Genomic DNA, 22186 nt, shown 5'->3' with positions numbered 1-22186 from the left:
CCCTCCTGGTAGGAATGTATATCCCATACATCACTAGCTCATGGACTCTTGCCAATTACATGAAAGAAATGTTATGCTTTATATGAAACCCAAGTATTTGTTTCATTACTGTCCATTTAAGGTCTATGTATAAACTCTGTATGTTGATTGTACATGTTATTTCTGCAGCCACAAATTCACAGTTTTGAAAACTACAAAACTAATGTGATAACATCAAGATGGAAACATTTCCCAAAATAATCTGACAGAAACATGACATTAATTTACCAAACAAATTAACCATTATAGCCATGAATATACATCATATTGCTGTATAATTAAAAACAAATCTAAATTTCATCATGAATAACATTTAAATAAAAACTATCTTTAGATAGATTTTTTTCCTCAAAAAGCATTTTATTTTAAAAAAATCCTATTTAAATAAAAAAAAAAATTCTATTTATATATATATAAAAAAAATCCTATTTATATAAAAAAAAATCCTATTTATATAAAAGAAAACATAATTTATGCTTACCTGATAAATTTATTTATCTTGTAGTGTGTTCAGTCCACGGGTCATCCATTACTTATGGGATATATTCTCCTTCCCAACAGGAAGTTGCAAGAGGGTCACCCAAGCAGAGCTGCTATATAGCTCCTCCCCTCACATGTCATATCCAGTCATTCGACCGAAACAAGACGAGAAAGGAGAAACTATAGGGTGCAGTGGTGACTGGAGTTATAATTTAAAATTTAGAACCTGCCTCAAAAAGACAGGGCGGGCCGTGGACTGAACACACTACAAGAGAAATAAATTTATCAGGTAAGCATAAATTATGTTTTCTCTTGTTAAGTGTGTTCAGTCCACGGGTCATCCATTACTTATGGGATACCAATACCAAAGCTAAAGTACACGGATGATGGGAGGGACAAGGCAGGAACATTAAACAGAAGGAACCACTGCCTGTAGAACCTTTCTCCCAAAAACAGCCTCCGAAGAAGCAAGTGTGTCAAATTTGTAAAATTTGGAAAAAGTATGAAGTGAAGACCAAGTTGCAGCCTTGCAAATCTGTTCAACAGAGGCCTCATTCTTAAAGGCCCAGGTGGAAGCCACAGCTCTAGTGGAATGAGCTGTAATTCTTTCAGGAGGCTGCTGTCCAGCAGTCTCATAGGCTAAGCGTATTATGCTACGAAGCCAAAAAGAGAGAGAGGTAGCCGAAGCCTTTTGACCTCTCCTCTGTCCAGAGTAAACGACAAACAGAGAAGAAGTTTGTCGAAAATCTTTAGTTGCCTGTAAGTAGAACTTCAGGGCACGGACCACGTCTAGATTATGCAAAAGACGTTCCTTCTTTGAAGAAGGATTAGGACATAACGATGGAACAACAATCTCTTGATTAATATTCCTGTTAGAAACAACCTTAGGTAAAAACCCAGGTTTAGTACGCAGGACTACCTTGTCTGAATGAAAGATCAGATAAGGAGAATCACAATGTAAGGCAGATAACTCAGAGACTCTTCGAGCCGAGGAAATAGCCATCAAAAACAGAACTTTCCAAGATAAAAGCTTAATATCAATGGAATGAAGGGGTTCAAACGGAACACCCTGAAGAACTTTAAGAACCAAGTTTAAGCTCCACCTTAACCTTACTCCATGAGTAACTCTTGGATTCACACCAATATAAATATTTACGCCATATCTTGTGGTAAATTTTTCTGGTAACAGGTTTCCGAGCCTGTATTAATGTATCAATAACCGAATCCGAAAACCCACGCTTTGATAGAATCAAGCGTTCAATTTCCAAGCAGTCAGCCTCAGAGAAATTAGGTTTGGATGGTTGAAAGGACCCTGGATTAGAAGGTCCTGCCTCAGGGGTAGAGACCATGGTGGACAGGACGACATGTCCACTAGGTCTGCATACCAGGTCCTGCGTGGCCACACAGGCGCTATCAGAATCACCGATGCTCTCTCCTGTTTGATCCTGGCAATCAGTCGAGGTAGCAACGGAAAAGGTGGAAACACATAAGCTATGTTGAAAACCCAAGGGGCTGCTAGTGCATCTACCAGCACTGCACCCGGGTCCCTGGACCTGGATCCATAACAAGGAAGCTTGGCGTTCTGGCGAGATGCCATGAGATCCAGATCCGGTTTGCCCCAACTACGAATCAGTTGAGCAAATACCTCCGGGTGAAGTTCCCACTCCCCCGGATGAAAGGTCTGTCGACTTAGAAAATCCGCCTCCCAGTTCTCCACGCCTGGGATGTAGATCGCTGACAGGTGGCAAGAGTGAGACTCTGCCCAGCGAATTACCTTCGAGACTTCCAACATCGCTAGGGAACTCCTGGTTCCCCCTTGATGATTGATGTAAGCCACAGTCGTGATGTTGTCCGACTGAAATCTGATGAACCTCAGTGTTGCTAACTGAGGCCAAGTTAGAAGAGCATTGAATATTGCTCTTAATTCTAGAATGTTTATCGGGAGGAGTCTCTCCTCCTGAGTCCACGATCCCTGAGCCTTCAGGGAGTTCCAGACTGCTCCCCAGCCTAGTAGGCTGGCATCTGTTGTTACAATCGTCCAATCTGGTCTGCGAAAAGTCATTCCTTTGGACAGATGAACCCGTGACAACCACCAGAGAAGAGAATCTCTGGTCTCCTGGTCCAGATTTAGCAAAGGGGACAGATCTGAGTAATCCCAGTTCCATTGACTTAGCATGCATAGTTGCAGCGGTCTGAGATGTAGGCGCGCAAATGGCACTACGTCCATTGCCGCAACCATTAAGCCGATTACTTCCATGCACTGAGCTACTGATGGGCTTGGAATGGAGTGAAGGACACGGCAAGCATTGAGAATCTTTGATAACCTGGACTCCGTCAGGTAAATCTTCATCTCTACAGAATCTATAAGAGTCCCTAGAAAAGGGACCCTTGTGAGTGGTAACAGAGAACTCTTCTCCACGTTCACTTTCCACCCATGCGACCTCAGAAATGCTAGAACTATCTCTGTATGAGACTTTGCATTTTGAAAACTTGACGCTTGTATCAGAATGTCGTCTAGGTACGGAGCCACCGCTATGCCTCGTGGTCTTAGTACCGCCAGAAGTGAGCCCAGAACCTTTGTAAAAATTCTCGGGGCCGTAGCTAACCCGAAGGTAAGAGCTACAAACTGGTAATGCCTGTCTAGAAAGGCAAACCTTAGGTACCGATAATGATCTTTGTGAATCGGTATGTGAAGGTAGGCATCCTTTAAGTCCACTGTGGTCATATATTGACCCTCTTGGATCATGGGTAGGATGGTCCGAATGGTTTCCATCTTGAACGACGGAACCCTTAGGAATTTGTTTAAGATTTTTAAGTCTAAGATTGGTCTGAAAGTTCCCTCTTTCTTGGGAACCACAAACAGATTTGAATAAAACCCTTGCCCCTGTTCCGTTCGCGGAACTGGGTGGATCACTCCCATCACTAAGAGGTCTTGTACACATTGTAGAAATGCCTCTTTCTTTACTAGGTTTGTTGATAACCTTGACAGATGAAACCTCCCTTGTGGAGGAGAAATTTTGAAATCCAGAAGGTATCCCTGAGATATAATCTCCAACGTCCAGGGATCCTGTACATCTCTTGCCCAAGCCTGGGCGAAGAGAGAAAGTCTGCCCCCCACTAGATCCGTCTCCGGAAAGGGGGCCCTGTCTTCATGCTGTCTTAGGGGCGGAAGTAGGCTTTCTGGCCTGCTTGCCCTTGTTCCATGACTGGTTGCCTTTCCAACCCTGTCTGTAACGAGCAGTAGTTCCTTCCTGTTTTGGAGCGGAGGAAGTTGATGCTGCTCCTGCCTTGAAATTACGAAAGGCACGAAAATTAGACTGTTTGGCCTTTGATTTGGCCCTGTCCTGAGGAAGGGTGTGGCCCTTACCTCCAGTAATGTCAGCAATAATTTCCTTCAAGCCGGGCCCGAATAAGGTCTGCCCTTTGAAAGGAATGTTTAGTAGTTTAGACTTAGAAGTTACATCTGCTGACCAGGATTTAAGCCATAGCGCTCTGCGCGCCTGTATGGCGAATCCGGAATTCTTAGCCGTAAGTTTGGTTAAATGCACTACGGCATCCGAAACAAACGCATTAGCCAGCTTAAGGGTTCTAATCTTGCTCAAAGATTCATCCAATGGTGCTGTGCGAATCGCCTCTTCCAGAGACTCAAACCAGAATGCCGCTGCAGCAGTGACAGGCGCAATGCATGCAAGAGGCTGTAATATAAAACCTTGTTGAACAAACAGTTTCTTAAGGTAACCCTCTAATTTTTTATCCATTGGATCTGAGAAAGCACAGCTATCCTCCACCGGGATAGTGGTACGCTTGGCTAAAGTAGAAACTGCTCCCTCCACCTTAGAGACCGTCTGCCATAAGTCTCGTGTGGTGGCGTCTATAGGGAACATTTTTCTAAATATCGGAGGAGGGGAAAAAGGCACACCGGGTCTATCCCACTCCTTGCTAATAATCTCTGTAAGCCTCTTTGGTATAGGAAAAACGTCAGTACACACCGGTACCGCATAGTATTTATCCAGCCTACATAATTTCTCTGGGATTGCCACTGTGTCACAATCATTCAGAGCCGCTAACACCTCCCCTAGCAACACGCGGAGGTTCTCAAGCTTAAATTTAAAATTTGAAATTTCTGAATCCGGTCTCCCCGAATCAGAACCGTCACCCACAGAATGAAGCTCTCCGTCCTCATGTTCTGCAAGCTTAACCCAGAGCTGTCGCGCTTGCCTCTTAACTCGGGCATATTGTATAATACTTCTTTCATAACAGCCATATCATGTAAAGTGATTTGTAAGGGCCTTGATGTACTTGGCGCCTCAATCTCACGCACCTCCCGAGCGGGAGACGAAGGTACTGACACGTGAGGAGAGTTAGACGGCATAACTTCCCCCTCGTTGTCTGGTGATAATTTCTTTATCGGTACAGATTGACTTTTATTCAAAGTAATATCAATACAATTGGTACACACATAATGAACAAGCAGATTCCTCTGTATCAGACATGTTTAAACAGACTAGCAATGAAGCTAGCAAGCTTGGAAATTACTTCAATAAGTTTACAAGCAATATAAAAAACGCTGCAGCGCTTTTTTTAAAAGACACAATTGAATAACAAAGAACTAGTTCAGTTATAGTCAACAATTCTTTAAATGTATTAATTAGCAGAGGATTGCACCCATTAGCAAAAGGATGATTAACCCCTCAGTACCCAAAAAAAACGGATATCAAATTAAGATTTAACGCTTTTATCACAGTCAAACACACTGTCACAGGTCTGCTGTGACTGATTACCTCCCTCAAAAACGAATTTTGAAGATCCCTGAGCTCTCTGGAGACGTCCTGGATCAAAGAGGAAGAAGCAGGAAGACTGTGCTAGAATTTTAACTGCGCAACAAGGCGCTAAAAAAGGTCCCTCTCACTCCTATTACAACAGTGGGAGACCTGATATAACGGTTTCTATGCAGAAATATACGTTAGCCGTGTGGAAAAAAATCATGCCCAAAAAGATTTATCACCAAAGTACCTCACAAAACGATTAACATGCCAGTAAACGTTTTAAAAAACAACATTTCAGATGCTGTGTAAAGTTATTACTAAGCCTGCTACCAGTCGCTTCTACTGCAGTTAAGGCTCACACATTATATCAGTATTAACAGTATTTTTTCAGTCAAATTCTAGTCCCTAGAAAATAACTCTACTGTGCATACATTTATCAGCCTGATACCAGTCACTACTACTGCATTTAAGGCTGTACTTACATCATACGGGTAACAGCAGTGTTTTCTTAGTCAATTCCATTCCCAGAAAATATTGTACTGCACATACCTCTTTTGCGGGAGACCCCGCATGCTATTCCCATTTTCTGAAGTTACCCCACTCCTCAATGTCGAGAACAGCCAGTGGATCTTAGTTACGCCTGCTAAGATCATAGAAAACGCAGGCAGTTTCTTCTTCCAAATACTGCCTGAGATAGAAAAACAGCACACTCCGGTGCCATTTAAAATAACAAACTTTTGATTGAAGAATAATTAAGTAAAAACTCCAGCTCCTCTCGCGACCTCCTTCTTTGTTGAGGGTTGCAAGAGAATGACTAGATATGACATCTGAGGGGAGGAGCTATATAGCAGCTCTGCTTGGGTGATCCTCTTGCAACTTCCTGTTGGGAAGGAGAATATATCCCATAAGTAATGGATGACCCGTGGACTGAACACACTTAACAAGAGAAAACAGAATTTATGTTTACCTGATAAATTACTTTCTCCAACGGTGTGTCCGGTCCACGGCGTCATCCTTACTTGTGGGATATTCTCTTCCCCAACAGGAAATGGCAAAGAGCCCAGCAAAGCTGGTCACATGATCCCTCCTAGGCTCCGCCTACCCCAGTCATTCGACCGACGTTAAGGAGGAATATTTGCATAGGAGAAACCATATGATACCGTGGTGACTGTAGTTAAAGAAAATAAATTATCAGACCTGATTAAAAAACCAGGGCGGGCCGTGGACCGGACACACCGTTGGAGAAAGTAATTTATCAGGTAAACATAAATTCTGTTTTCTCCAACATAGGTGTGTCCGGTCCACGGCGTCATCCTTACTTGTGGGAACCAATACCAAAGCTTTAGGACACGGATGAAGGGAGGGAGCAAATCAGGTCACCTAAATGGAAGGCACCACGGCTTGCAAAACCTTTCTCCCAAAAATAGCCTCAGAAGAAGCAAAAGTATCAAACTTGTAAAATTTGGTAAAAGTGTGCAGTGAAGACCAAGTCGCTGCCCTACATATCTGATCAACAGAAGCCTCGTTCTTGAAGGCCCATGTGGAAGCCACAGCCCTAGTGGAAGGAGCTGTGATCCTTTCAGGAGGCTGCCGTCCGGCAGTCTCGTAAGCCAATCTGATGATGCTTTTAATCCAAAAAGAGAGAGAGGTAGAAGTTGCTTTTTGACCTCTCCTTTTACCAGAATAAACAACAAACAAGGAAGATGTTTGTCTAAAATCCTTTGTAGCATCTAAATAGAATTTTAGAGCGCGAACAACATCCAAATTGTGCAACAAACGTTCCTTCTTCGAAACTGGTTTCGGACACAGAAAAGGCACGACTATCTCCTGGTTAATGTTTTTGTTAGAAACAACTTTTGGAAGAAAACCAGGTTAGTACGTAAAACCACCTTATCTGCATGGAACACCAGATAAGGAGGAGAACACTGCAGAGCAGATAATTCTGAAACTCTTCTAGCAGAAGAAATTGCAACCAAAAACAAAACTTTCCAAGATAATAACTTAATATCAACGGAATGTAAGGGTTCAAACGGAACCCCCTGAAGAACTGAAAGAACTAAGTTGAGACTCCAAGGAGGAGTCAAAGGTTTGTAAACAGGCTTGATTCTAACCAGAGCCTGAACAAAGGCTTGAACATCTGGCACAGCTGCCAGCTTTTTGTGAAGTAACACAGACAAGGCAGAAATCTGTCCCATCAAGGAACTTGCAGATAATCCTTTTTCCAATCCTTCTCGAAGGAAGGATAGACTCTTAGGAATCTTAACCTTGTCCCAAGGGAATCCTTTAGATTCACACCAACAGATATATTTTTTCCAAATTTTGTGGTAAATTTTTCTAGTTACAGGCTTTCTGGCCTGAACAAGAGTATCAATAACAGAATCTGAGAACCCTCGCTTTGATAAGATCAAGCGTTCAATCTCCAAGCAGTCAGCTGGAGTGGGACCAGATTCGGATGTTCGAACGGACCTTGAACAAGAAGGTCTCGTCTCAAAGGTAGCTTCCATGGTGGAGCCGATGACATATTCACCAGATCTGCATACCAAGTCCTGCGTGGCCACGCAGGAGCTATCAAGATCACCGACGCCCTCTCCTGATTGATCCTGGCTACCAGCCTGGGGATGAGAGGAAACGGCGGGAATACATAGGCTAGTTTGAAGGTCCAAGGTGCTACTAGTGCATCTACTAGAGTCGCCTTGGGATCCCTGGATCTGGACCCGTAGCAAGGAACCTTGAAGTTCTGACGAGAGGCCATCAGATCCATGTCTGGAATGCCCCACAGTTGAGTGATTTGGGCAAAGATATCCGGATGGAGTTCCCACTCCCCCGGATGCAATGTCTGACGACTCAGAAAATCCGCTTCCCAATTTTCCACTCCTGGGATGTGGATTGCAGACAGGTGGCAGGAGCGAGTCTCCGCCCATTGAATGATTCTGGTCACTTCTTCCATCGCCAGGGAACTCCTTGTTCCCCCCTGATGGTTGATGTACGCAACAGTCGTCATGTTGTCTGATTGAAACCGTATGAACTTGGCCCTCGCTAGCTGAGGCCAAGCCTTGAGAGCATTGAATATCGCTCTCAGTTCCAGAATATTTATCGGTAGAAGAGATTCTTCCCGAGACCAAAGACCCTGAGCTTTCAGGGATCCCCAGACCGCGCCCCAGCCCATCAGACTGGCGTCGGTCGTGACAATGACCCACTCTGGTCTGCGGGAGGTCACCCCTTGTGACAGGTTGTCCAGGGACAGCCACCAACGGAGTGAGTCTCTGGTCCTCTGATTTACTTGTATCTTCGGAGACAAGTCTGTATAGTCCCCATTCCACTGACTGAGCATACACAGTTGTAATGGTCTTAGATGAATGCGCGCAAAAAGAACTATGTCCATTGCCGCTACCATCAAACCTATCACTTCCATGCACTGCGCTATGGAAGGAAGAGGAACGGAATGAAGTATCCGACAAGAGTTTAGAAGTTTTGTTTTTCTAGTCTCTGTCAGAAAAATCCTCATTTCTAAGGAGTCTATTATTGTTCCCAAGAAGGGAACTCTTGTCGACGGAGATAGAGAACTCTTTTCCACGTTCACTTTCCATCCGTGAGATCTGAGAAAGGCCAGGACTATGTCCGTGTGAGCCTTTGCTTGAGGAAGGGACGACGCTTGAATCAGAATGTCGTCCAAGTAAGGTACTACAGCAATGCCCCTTGGTCTTAGCACCGCCAGAAGGGACCCTAGTACCTTTGAGAAAATCCTTGGAGCAGTGGCTAATCCGAAAGGAAGCGCCACAAACTGGTAATGCTTGTCCAGGAATGCGAACCTTAGGAACCGATGATGTTCCTTGTGGACAGGAATATGTAGATACACATCCTTTAAATCCACCGTGGTCAAGAATTGACCTTCCTGGATGGAAGGATTGTTCGAATGGTTTCCATTTTGGACGACGGAACCTTGAGAAACTTGTTTAGGATCTTGAGATCTAAGATTGGTCTGAACGTTCCCTCTTTTTTGGGAACTACGAACAGATTGGAGTAGAACCCCATCCCTCGTTCTCTTAATGGAACAGGATTAATCACTTCCAGAAGATAACCTTGGGAGACTATTTCTAGCGCCCAAGGATCCAGAACATCTCTTGCCCAAGCCTGAGTGAAGAGAGAGAGTCTGCCCCCCACCAAATCCGGTCCCGGATCGGGGGCCCGCATCTCATGCTGTCTTGGGAGCAGTGGCAGGTTTCTTGGCCTGCTTTCCTTTGTTCCAGCCTTGCATAGGTCTCCAGGCTGGATTGGCTTGAGAAGTATTACCTTCCTGCTTAGAGGACGTAGCACTTGGGGCTGGTCCGTTTCTGCGAAAGGGACGAAAATTAGGTTTATTTTTGGCCTTGAAAGACCTATCCTGAGGAAGGGCGTGGCCCTTGCCCCCAGTGATATCAGAGATAATCTCTTTCAAGTCAGGGCCAAACAGTGTTTTCCCCTTGAAAGGAATGTCAAGCAATTTGTTCTTGGAAGACGCATCCGCTGACCAAGATTTTAACCAAAGCGCTCTGCGCGCCACAAGAGCAAACCCAGAATTTTTCGCCGCTAACCTAGCCAATTGCAAGGTGGCGTCTAGGGTGAAAGAATTAGCCAATTTAAGAGCACGAATTCTGTCCATAATCTCCTCATAAGAAGAAGAATTACTAATAATCGCCTTTTCTAGCTCATCGAACCAGAAACACGCGGCTGTAGTGACAGGGACAATGCATGCAATTGGTTGTAGAAGGTAACCTTGCTGAACAAACATCTTTTTTAGCAAACCTTCTAATTTTTTATCCATAGGATCTTGGAAAGCACAACTATCTTCTATGGGTATAGTGGCGCGCTTGTTTAGAGTAGAAACCGCCCCCTCGACCTTGGGGACTGTCTGCCATAAGTCCTTTCTGGGGTCGACTATAGGAAACAATTTTTTAAATATGGGGGGAGGTACGAAAGGTATACCGGGCCTGTCCCATTCTTTATTAACAATGTACGCCACCCGCTTGGATATAGGAAAAGCTTCGGGGGGCCCCGGGGCCTCTAGGAACTTGTCCATTTTACATAGTGTTTCTGGAATGACCAGATAATCACAATCATCCAAATTGGATAACACCTCCTTAAGCAGAGCGCGGAGATGTTCCAACTTAAATTTAAAAGTAATCACATCAGGTTCAGCTTGTTGAGAAATTTTTCCTGAATCTGAAATTTCTCCCTCAGACAAAACCTCCCTGGCCCCCTCAGACTGGTGTAGGGGCCCTTCAGAAACAATATCATCAGCGTCCTCATGCTCTTCAGTATTTTCTAAAACAGAGCAGTCGCGCTTTCGCTGATAAGTGGGCATATTGGCTAAAATGTTTTTGATAGAATTATCCATTACAGCCGTTAATTGTTGCATAGTAAGGAGTATTGGCGCGCTAGATGTACTAGGGGCCTCCTGTATGGGCAAGACTGGTGTAGACGAAGGAGGGGATGATGCAGTACCATGCTTACTCCCCTCACTTGAGGAATCATCTTGGGCATCATTTTTACTAAATTTTTTATGACATAAATCACATATATTTAAATGAGAAGGAACCTAGGCTTCCCCACAGTCAGAACACAATCTATCTGGTAGTTCAGACATGTTAAACAGGCATAAACTTGATAACAAAGCACAAAAAACGTTTTAAAATAAAACCGTTACTGTCACTTTAAATTTTAAACTGAACACACTTTATTACTGCAATTGCGAAAAAGTATGAAGGAATTGTTCAAAATTCACCAAAATTTCACCACAGTGTCTTAAAGCCTTAAAAGTATTGCACACCAAATTTGGAAGCTTTAACCCTTAAAATAACGGAACCGGAGCCGTTTTTATATTTAACCCCTTTACAGTCCCTGGAATCTGCTTTGCTGAGACCCAACCAAGCCCAAAGGGGAATATGATACCAAATGATGCCTTCAGAAAGACTTTTCTATGTATCAGAGCTCCACACACATGCAGCTGCATGCCATGCTGTTCTCAAAAACAAGTGCGCCATACCGGCGCGAAAATGAGGCTCTGACTATGATTAGGGAAAGCCCCTATAGAATAAAGTGTCTAAAACAGTGCCTGCCGATATTATTTTACAAAAAATACCCAGATTAAATGATTCCTCAAGGCTAAATATGTGTAAATATGATCGATTTAGCCCAGAAAATGTCTACAGTCTTAATAAACCCTTGTGAAGCCCTTATTTACTGTCTGAATAAAAATGGATTACCGGATCCCATAGGGAAAATGACAGCTTCCAGCATTACATCGTCTTGTTAGAATGTGTCATACCTCAAGCAGCAAAAGACTGCTCACTGTTCCCCCAACTGAAGTTAATTCCTCTCAACAGTCCTGTGTGGAACAGCCATGGATTTTAGTAACGGTTGCTAAAATCATTTTCCTCATACAAACAGAAATCTTCATCTCTTTTCTGTTTCAGAGTAAATAGTACATACCAGCACTATTTTAAAATAACAAACTCTTGATTGAATAATAAAAACTACAGTTAAACACTAAAAAACTCTAAGCCATCTCCGTGGAGATGTTGCCTGTACAACGGCAAAGAGAATGACTGGGGTAGGCGGAGCCTAGGAGGGATCATGTGACCAGCTTTGCTGGGCTCTTTGCCATTTCCTGTTGGGGAAGAGAATATCCCACAAGTAAGGATGACGCCGTGGACCGGACACACCTATGTTGGAGAAATCCTATTTATATATATAAAAAATCCTATTTATATATTAAAAAATAATCCTATTTATATATAAAAAAAATAAATAAATCTGATTAAAACCAAGAAAACCAGATTTCTGTATAAAAATTATCTAATAGTAAAATGGGCAATACACTGCACGGACAAATAAGGCATAATGTTTAGCAATGTAAACTTAAGACAACTGTAATGGTCAGATTTTGCCTTCTATGGAGCCAACAGCAGGATATAAAACAACACTTTCTCTAGAGTATCTGTGAGAAAGTGTTTTGGTGCATTGCAGTCTGGACAGTACCCAATCTGTGTATTCCTAGCACTCATAAGCAACCTAATACAAAAGGCAACCCGTGTTACAGATTAGTTATTGATTCAAATCTGAGGGTCCTCTTACAGAAATGGGACAACGAACAATGAGTGGATCAGCAATATACGGCTTCTGAACAGCTTACCTTCAATACCCAGGCGAATCTTCTTAAGACCTCTCTCTTTCAAAACAGATTTGGCCACGTCTCTGTTTTCGATATACTTGAAAAACCTATATAATTTGGTGCTGTAAATAACTAAAACAGAAGAAATATATATATAAAATTAATATGATTGTGAGCACAAAGGTGGACAGATCAAAAAGGAAAATTATGTCTGGAGCTGTGTGTGTACATATACATCCCGGGTAAAACTGACATTACTCAGCGGCTCTAGGTAAAGCCCAATGTAAGATCATACATCTGGCTTTACCCGAGTAATCCTAGGATAACCCAAATGCTTCTGGATAAAAGCTTCACACACACATATATACGGTGCACTGTAAATCCCAAGGAGGGTGCCCCGCCGATCCTCTGGCATCCACCCCAAGTAAACCTTGAAAACCCTTAAACCCCCCAGGGGCAGGCAAAAAAAAAAAAGATGGTGAAGACGGGGGAATTACAGTGCATCGTATAAAATTTTAGAACACTGTCTTCTGGGTTGTGTGCGAGTTGTAGGATTATGTGTGGGTTGTAGGAAGTGATGAGCAAAATGGCTGCAGATAGTGATGGCCGTGCTGTTTTCAAACAGCATTTATAGCTTTATCCAGAAGTGTTTGGGTAATCCTAGGATTACCCGGGTAAAGGCAGATGTATGATCTTACATTGGGCTTTACCCAGAGCCGCTGGGTAATGTTAGTTTTACCCGGGTAATCCTAGGTTTTTGCCTATCTAACATTGAATGCACTAGTAACTCATCTCTTAACTAGTAACATTTATCTTGAACATAAAACAAAGAAGAAAAAACAGGCGCACAAGGCACGATTCAAGTGTAAACGTTTAATAACAAAGTGACACACGCACAATAATGATTGCACTTACTAGATAAAAATAAATGATGTGCATTAAGACAAAACTCCTTGGGTCTGCAGCTCCTGTAACAGTGGCACAGATGGTCCTTCTCCTTGCAGCTCTTAGTCAAACAACATCAGGTAATGGTAATCCGGATCCTTAACCTGAGCGTGTAACCGGCTTCTGCATACAGATTGTTCTGCTTCCCAGATAGAGTGATAATTTGTAGTGACTGGCCTGACGCGTTTCCCCCGACTTCGGCCGGGCTTTTTCAAAGGCTTGATATTGTTGAAGAGGCGCCTTTTTGTTTTAAAGGCAGGGTGGCCAATCAAAAAGGAGATGGGAATTTGCTTAGCCAATGCTAAAAGGGGGGGTGTAAAACCCATAAGTCTGACATTGCTGTGTTCGTTAAAGAACAATGTTCACAGTTGTATTAACAAATTGATACAAATTACTTAAAAGGGTTGCCAAAGTAAGTATACATATAACACTAGCATATTTAAAACACAAATGGAGTGAAAACTAAAAAAATAATAAATGCGTGCTTTGCAGTAAAGCATTTGTTAGAGAGTAATAAGTACACTGTAATTCCTGCTTATTGGTATTATGTCTGAAAATATATCGTCAAGGATAAAAACATAGAAAAACCAATTGATTATTCGTAGTTTGATGCAGTTATCCTTAGGGAACAATTTATATTTACTCTTTATATAGTAAAAATTGCATTTAAATCAATTCATATTGTATTCACAATAAAATAAAAGAATCTATTTATATAAAAACCTTTAATGCAATTTTTACTATATAAAGAGTAAATATAAATTGTTCCCTAAGGATAACTGCATCAAACTACGAATAATCAATTGGTTTTTCTATGTTTTTATCCTTGACGATATATTTTCAGACATAATACCAATAAGCAGGAATTACAGTGTACTTATTACTCTCTAACAAATGCTTTACTGCAAAGCACGCATTTATTATTTTTTTAGTTTTCACTCCATTTGTGTTTTAAATATGCTAGTGTTATATGTATACTTACTTTGGCAACCCTTTTAAGTAATTTGTATCAATTTGTTAATACAACTGTGAACATTGTTCTTTAACGAACACAGCGATGTCAGACTTATGGGTTTTACACCCCCCCTTTTAGCATTGGCTAAGCAAATTCCCATCTCCTTTTTGATTGGCCACCCTGCCTTTAAAACAAAAAGGCGCCTCTTCAACAATATCAAGCCTTTGAAAAAGCCCGGCCGAAGTCGGGGGAAACGCGTCAGGCCAGTCACTACAAATTATCACTCTATCTGGGAAGCAGAACAATCTGTATGCAGAAGCCGGTTACACGCTCAGGTTAAGGATCCGGATTACCATTACCTGATGTTGTTTGACTAAGAGCTGCAAGGAGAAGGACCATCTGTGCCACTGTTACAGGAGCTGCAGACCCAAGGAGTTTTGTCTTAATGCACATCATTTATTTTTATCTAGTAAGTGCAATCATTATTGTGCGTGTGTCACTTTGTTATTAAACGTTTACACTTGAATCGTGCCTTGTGCGCCTGTTTTTTCTTCTTTGTTTTATGTTACTACTTCTGAGCCAAGACCGGTGAATTGCTGGCTGGAACAAGGCTGCACTACAGAGGCACAAAGATTGGAATATAACTTTTTTCCAGAGGAACCAGTTTGGATAGCATTCCACAATTAAGGAAAGAACCTGCAAGACACCAGCTGCAAGAATTTAATTTTCAAACAAATTTCTCCTTTACAAGGTACTGTGGTCTAGTCCTTTTTGGTATCCCCATTTTGAGACTTTATGGACATTTGTTGATAACAGGTTAATTTTATTGGGATTGTATATAATCTCTATCAGATTTTAATACTTTTTGCTGTCGGCATAAGAGCGCAAAAAAATTTTTGTTTTAACATTTATCTTGGTAAACTAATCCACCCGTGTTTGGGTGCGCCTCTGTTTGCATCAGTTATATTTCCGTTTACTTATTCTTTAATTGATTTTAATTTAATTGTACACACCAAATAAAAACAATATATTTTATTGTTCTAGATGAATAAATGTACCAATGAACAAATCAGCAAAAAATAAAATAAACAGGGACAAGACACAGATTGAGATTGTAATATAAAATGTTTATATTTAGTAATTTAACTTTAAAATGTTTGGCCTTTCCCATTAGTTTCTATAAAGCAGGGGGTTATTTACCTTTTTTAATAAATGTTACTTAACGCTAAACCAAAGCACAGATTAATTGCAGTATTAACTATAAATTGCTTTAAAGATAAATTGTGCAATAAACATTGAAAACATTTAATATTAGCTAATTGTAGCTTATATTTTAGGTGGGTGGTCAGTAAAATCAGATGGGTGGTGCACCCGCTAAATATGCCCTGGGGTGAACACTGTATTAGGCTACCAGTATGACTTCAGAAGACATCAATTGCTTGGTTTTATTTTACAAATGGATAGCTAAAAAAAATCATAAAGATTTTATCAAATGTATAAGAGATATAAACACAGCAAATACACAAGCTAGCTGCAACTAGTGAGTTTGCTGCTGTATTTTGTGCAATCCAAACATGTAATCATGGTATTAATGGTAATATTTAATAATAATATAATTTTATATTTTTCAGAGATCCAGTACTGTACCCCAAAGGAGTACGGATACCTCTTAAGAACCCCTGCTATAAAGTAATAGCACTTCCATGTTAAACCCTAGGTTTCCCTTATTTAAATTTCTGCTGAAGATATTTAGGGACAGATAATGTGCAAATAATGGCTGTGTGGAATAAAGCATTGTTAAAGGAACAGTCTAGTTATAATTAAGCTTTCGTGATACAGATAGGGCCATGCAATTTTAAGCAACTTTCCAATTTTTTATAATCACATTTTCTTTTTCTTGGTATTCTTTATTAAAAGCTAAACCTAGGTAGACTTATAAACAGATTTCTAAGCTGTTAAAAAATGCCGTTTATCTCAGTGCATTTTAACAGGTTTTCACAGTTAGACAGCACTTGTTCATGTGTGCTATAGTAGATAATATTGTGCTCACTCCCGTTGAGTTACTTATGAGTCAGCACTGATTGGCTAAAATCCAAGTCTGTCAAACAAAACTGAGATTAGGGGCAGTCTGCAGAGGTAAAAGTGTATTAACATAACAGTGGTGGTTATGCAAAACTGGGGAATGGGTAATAACATAATTTATGCTTACATGATAAATTCCTTTCTTCTGTAGTGTGATCAGTCCACGGGTCATCATTACTTCTGGGATATTACTCCTCCCCAACAGGAAGTGCAAGAGGATTCACCCAGCAGAGCTGCATATAGCTCCTCCCCTCTACGTCACTCCCAGTCATTCGACCAAGGACCAACGAGAAAGGAAAAGCCAAGGGTGAAGTGGTGACTGGAGTATAAATTAAAAAATATTTACCTGCCTTAAAAACAGGGCGGGCCGTGGACTGATCACACTACAGAAGAAAGGAATTTATCAGGTAAGCATAAATTATGTTTTCTTCTGTTAAGTGTGATCAGTCCACGGGTCATCATTACTTCTGGGATACCAATACCAAAGCAAAAGTACACGGATGACGGGAGGGATAGGCAGGCTCTTTATACAGAAGGAACCACTGCCTGAAGAACCTTTCTCCAAAAAATAGCCTCAGATGAAGCAAAAGTGTCAAATTTGTAAAATTTGGAAAAAGTATGAAGCGAAGACCAAGTTGCAGCCTTGCAAATCTGCTCAACAGAGGCCTCATTCTTGAAGGCCCAAGTGGAAGCCACAGCTCTAGTAGAATGAGCTGTAATTCTTTCAGGAGGCTGCTGTCCAGCAGTCTCATAAGCTAAACGAATTATGCTACGAAGCCAAAAAGAAAGAGAGGTAGCAGAAGCTTTTTGACCTCTCCTCTGCCCAGAGTAAACGACAAACAGAGAAGACATTTGTCGAAATTCCTTAGTTGCCTGTAAGTAAAATTTTAGAGCACGGACTACATCCAGGTTGTGCAGTAGACGTTCCTTCTTCGAAGAAGGATTTGGGCACAAGGAAGGAACAACAATCTCTTGATTGATATTCCTGTTAGTAACTACCTTAGGTAAGAACCCAGGTTTAGTACGCAGAACTACCTTATCCGAATGAAAAATCAAATAAGGAGAATCACAATGTAAGGCTGATAATTCAGAGACTCTTCGAGCCGAGGAAATAGCCATTAAAAATAGAACATTCCAAGATAACAACTTTATATCAATGGAATGAAGGGGTTCAAACGGAACGCCCTGTAAAACATTAAGAACAAGGTTTAAACTCCATGGTGGAGCAACAGTTTTAAACACAGGCTTAATCCTGGCCAAAGCCTGACAAAAAGCCTGGACGTCAGGAACTTCTGACAGACGTTTGTGAAACAGAATGGACAGAGCTGAGATCTGTCCCTTTAATGAACTAGCAGATAAACCCTTTTCTAAACCTTCTTGTAGAAAAGACAATATCCTAGGAATCCTAACCTTACTCCAAGAGTAACCTTTGGATTCACACCAATATAGGTATTTACGCCATATCTTATGGTAAATCTTTCTGGTAACAGGCTTCCTAGCCTGTATTAAGGTATCAATAACTGACTCGGAAAACCCACGTCTTGATAAAATCAAGCGTTCAATTTCCAAGCAGTCAGCTTCAGAGAAGTTAGATTTTGATGTTTGAAGGGACCCTGTATCAGAAGGTCCTGTTTCAGAGGTAGAGACCAAGGTGGACAGGATGACATGTCCACCAGGTCTGCATACCAAGTCCTGTGTGGCCACGCAGGAGCTATTAGAATCACTGATGCTCTCTCTTGTTTGATTCTGGCAATCAATCGAGGAAGCATCGGGAAGGGTGGAAACACGTAAGCCATCCTGAAGTCCCAAGGTGCTGTCAGGGCATCTATCAGGACTGCTCCTGGATCCCTGGATCTGGACCCGTAACGAGGAAGCTTGGCGTTCTGTCGAGACGCCATGAGATCTATCTCTGGTTTGCCCCAACGTCGAAGTATTTGGGCAAAGACCTCCGGATGGAGTTCCCACTCCCCCGGATGAAAAGTCTGACGACTTAAGAAATCCGCCTCCCAGTTCTCCACTCCCGGGATGTGGATTGCTGACAGGTGGCAAGAGTGAGACTCTGCCCAGCGAATTATCTTTGATACTTCCATCATAGCTAGGGAGCTTCTTGTCCCATCCCTGATGGTTGATGTAAGCTACAGTCGTGATGTTGTCCGACTGAAACCTGATGAACCCCCGAGTTGTCAACTGGGGCCAAGCCAGGAGGGCATTGAGAACTGCTCTCAATTCCAGAATGTTTATTGGCAGGAGACTCTCCTCCTGACTCCATTGTCCCTGAGCCTTCAGAGAATTCCAGACGGCACCCCAACCTAGAAGGCTGGCGTCTGTTGTTACAATTGTCCAGTCTGGTCTGCTGAATGGCATCCCCCTGGACAGATGTGGCCGAGAAAGCCACCATAGAAGAGAATTTCTGGTCTCTTGATCCAGATTCAGAGAAGGGGATAAGTCTGAGTAATCCCCATTCCACTGACTTAGCATGCACAGTTGCAGTGGTCTGAGGTGTAAGCGTGCAAAGGGTACTATGTCCATTGCCGCTACCATTAAGCCGATTACCTCCATGCATTGAGCCACTGACGGGTGTTGAATGGAATGAAGGGTGCGGCAAGCACTTTGAAGTCTTGTTAGCCTGTCCTCTGTCAGGTAAATCTTCATTTCTACAGAATCTATAAGAGTCCCCAGGAAGGGAACTCTTGTGAGTGGAACGAGTGAACTTTTCTTTTCGTTCACCTTCCATCCATGTGACCTTAGAAATGCCAGTACTAACTCTGTATGAGACTTGGCGGTTTGAAAGCTTGAAGCTTTAATCAGAATGTCGTCTAGGTATGGAGCTACCGAGATTCCCCGCGGTCTTAGTACCGCCAGAAGAGCACCCAGAACCTTTGTGAAGATTCTTGGAGCTGTAGCCAATCCGAATGGAAGAGCCACAAACTGGTAATGCCTGTCTAGGAAGGCAAACCTTAGGTACCGGTAATGATCTTTGTGAATCGGTATGTGAAGGTAGGCATCTTTTAAATCTACAGTGGTCATGTACTGACCCTCTTGGATCATAGGTAAAATTGTCCGAATAGTCTCCATCTTGAACGATGGAACTCTTAGGAATTTGTTTAGGATCTTTAAGTCCAGGATTGGTCTGAAAGTTCCCTCTTTTTTGGGAACCACAAACAGATTTGAGTAAAACCCCTGTCCCTGTTCCGATCGTGGAACAGGATGGATTACTCCCATTAACAAGAGCTCTTGTACGCAGCGTAGAAACGCCTCTTTCTTTGTCTGGATTGTTGACAACCTTGACAGATGAAATCTCTCTCTTGGAGGAGAGTATTTGAAGTCCAGAAGGTATCCCTGAGATATTATCTCTAGCGCCCAGGGATCCTAGACATCTCTTGCCCAAGCCTGGGCGAAGAGAGAAAGTCTGCCCCCCACTAGATCCGATCCCGGATCGGGGGCCCTCAATTCATGCTGTTTTAGGGGCAGCAGCAGGTTTCCTGGTCTGCTTGCCCTTGTTCCAGGACTGGTTAGGTTTCCAGCCTTGTCTGTAGCGAGCAACAGCTCCTTCCTGTCTTGGTGCAGAGGAAGTTGATGCTGCTCCAGCTTTGAAATTACGAAAGGAACGAAAATTAGACTGTCTAGCCTTAGCTTTGGCTTTGTCCTGAGGCAGGGCATGGCCTTTACCTCCTGTAATGTCAGCGATAATCTCTTTCAACCCGGGCCTGAATAAGGTCTGCCCTTTGAAAGGTATATTAAGCAATTTAGACTTAGAAGTAACATCAGCTGACCAGGATTTTAGCCACAGCGCCCTGCGTGCCTGAATGGCGAATCCTGAATTCTTCGCCGTAAGTTTAGTAAGATGTACTACGGCCTCCGAAATGAATGAATTAGCTAGTTTAAGGACTCTAAGCCTGTCCGTAATGTCGTCCAGAGTAGCTGAACTAATGTTCTCTTCCAGAGACTCAATCCAGAATGCCGCTGCAGCCGTGATCGGCGCAATGCATGCAAGGGGTTGCAATATAAAACCTTGTTGAATAAACATTTTCTTAAGGTAACCCTCTAATTTTTTATCCATTGGATCTGAAAAAGCACAGCTATCCTCCACCGGGATAGTGGTACGCTTAGCTAAAGTAGAAACTGCTCCCTCCACCTTAGGGACCGTTTGCCATAAGTCCCGTGTGGTGGCGTCTATTGGAAACATTTTTCTAAATATCGGAGGGGGTGAGAACGGCACACCGGGTCTATCCCACTCCTTAGTAACAATTTCAGTAAGTCTCTTAGGTATAGGAAAAACCTCAGTACTCGCCGGTACCGCAAAATATTTATCCAACCTACACATTTTCTCTGGTATTGCAACTGTGTTACAATCATTCAGAGCCGCTAACACCTCCCCTAGTAATACACGGAGGTTTTCCAGTTTAAATTTAAAATTTGAAATATCTGAATCCAGTCTGTTTGGATCAGAACCGTCACCCACAGAATGAAGTTCTCCGTCCTCATGTTCTGCCACCTGTGACGCAGTGTCTGACATGGCCCTAATATTATCAGCGCACTCTGTTCTCACCCCAGAGTGATCACGCTTACCTCTTAGTTCTGGTAATTTAGCCAAAACCTCAGTCATAACAGTAGCCATATCCTGTAATGTGATTTGTAATGGCCGCCCAGATGTACTCGGCGCTACAATATCACGCACCTCCCTCTGAGCGGGAGATGTAGGTACTGACACGTGAGGCGAGTTAGTCGGCATAACTCTCCCCTCGTTGTTTGGTGAAATTTGTTCAATTTGTACAGATTGACTTTTATTTAAAGTAGCATCAATACAGTTAGTACATAAATTTCTATTGGGCTCCACTTTGGCATTGCAACAAATGACACAGGTATCATCCTCTGAATCAGACATGTTTAACACACTAGCAAATAAACTTGCAACTTGGAAATACAATTCAATTAGAATAATATTAAAACGTACTGTGCCTTTAAGAAGCACAGAAGATCTATGACAGTTGAAAATTAATAAATTGAAACAGTTATAGCCTCAATCCTTGTAAACAACACAACTTTAGCAAAGGTTTAATCCCATTAGCAAAGATAAATTCTGAAAGCAGGAAACAAATTACAGAATAAACGTTTTTTATCTCAGTCAAACTATAATTCTCACAGCTCTGCTGAGAGAAATTACCTCCCTCAAAATAAGTTTTGAAGACCCCTGAGCTCTGTAGAGATGAACCGGATCATGCAGGGAATACAATGAGTTGCTGACTGAAATATTTGATGCGTAGTAAAAGCGCCAAAAAACGGCCCCTCCCCCTCACACACAGCAGTGAGGGAGAACAGAAACTGTCAGAAAACAGATAAGCAACTGCCAAGTGGAAAAATAGTGCCCAAACATTTATTCACTCAGTACCTCAGTAAGTGAAAACTATTTTACATTCCAGCAAAAACGTTAAACATAATCTCTAGTTATTAAACAGCTTTATGTATTTCTTACAGTGTAATTCTAGTGAAGTACCATTCCCCAGAATACTGAAGTGTAAAGTATACATACATGACATTATATCGGTATGGCAGGATTTTCTCATCAATTCCATTGTCAGAAAATAAAAACTGCTACATACCTCTATGCAGATTCATCTGCCCGCTGTCCCCTGATCTGAAGTTTACCTCTCCTCAGATGGCCGAGAAACAGCAATATGATCTTAACTACTCCGGCTAAAATCATAACAAAAACTCTGGTAGATTCTTCTTCAAACTCTGCCAGAGAGATAATAACACACTCCAGTGCTA

The 22186-nt window shown here is 42.1% G+C and overlaps 1 protein-coding gene across 1 annotated transcript in view; it reads right to left on the bottom strand.

Annotated features, from left to right (window-relative positions):
• Positions 1-22186, bottom strand: part of BTBD10 (BTB domain containing 10) — a gene marked incomplete in the record, with an annotated part of 493046 nt that overhangs the window by 13046 nt on the left and 457814 nt on the right. The window contains 1 exon segment of the mRNA XM_053720245.1: positions 12457-12567. Coding sequence (XP_053576220.1) covers positions 12457-12567 — 111 coding nt within the window.

Source organism: Bombina bombina, chromosome 7, assembly GCF_027579735.1.
Source record: "Bombina bombina isolate aBomBom1 chromosome 7, aBomBom1.pri, whole genome shotgun sequence".
Lineage (NCBI taxonomy): Eukaryota > Metazoa > Chordata > Amphibia > Anura > Bombinatoridae > Bombina > Bombina bombina.
The sequence above is the reverse complement of the archived record's forward strand: the minus strand, read 5'-3'. Positions and strand labels throughout refer to the sequence as shown.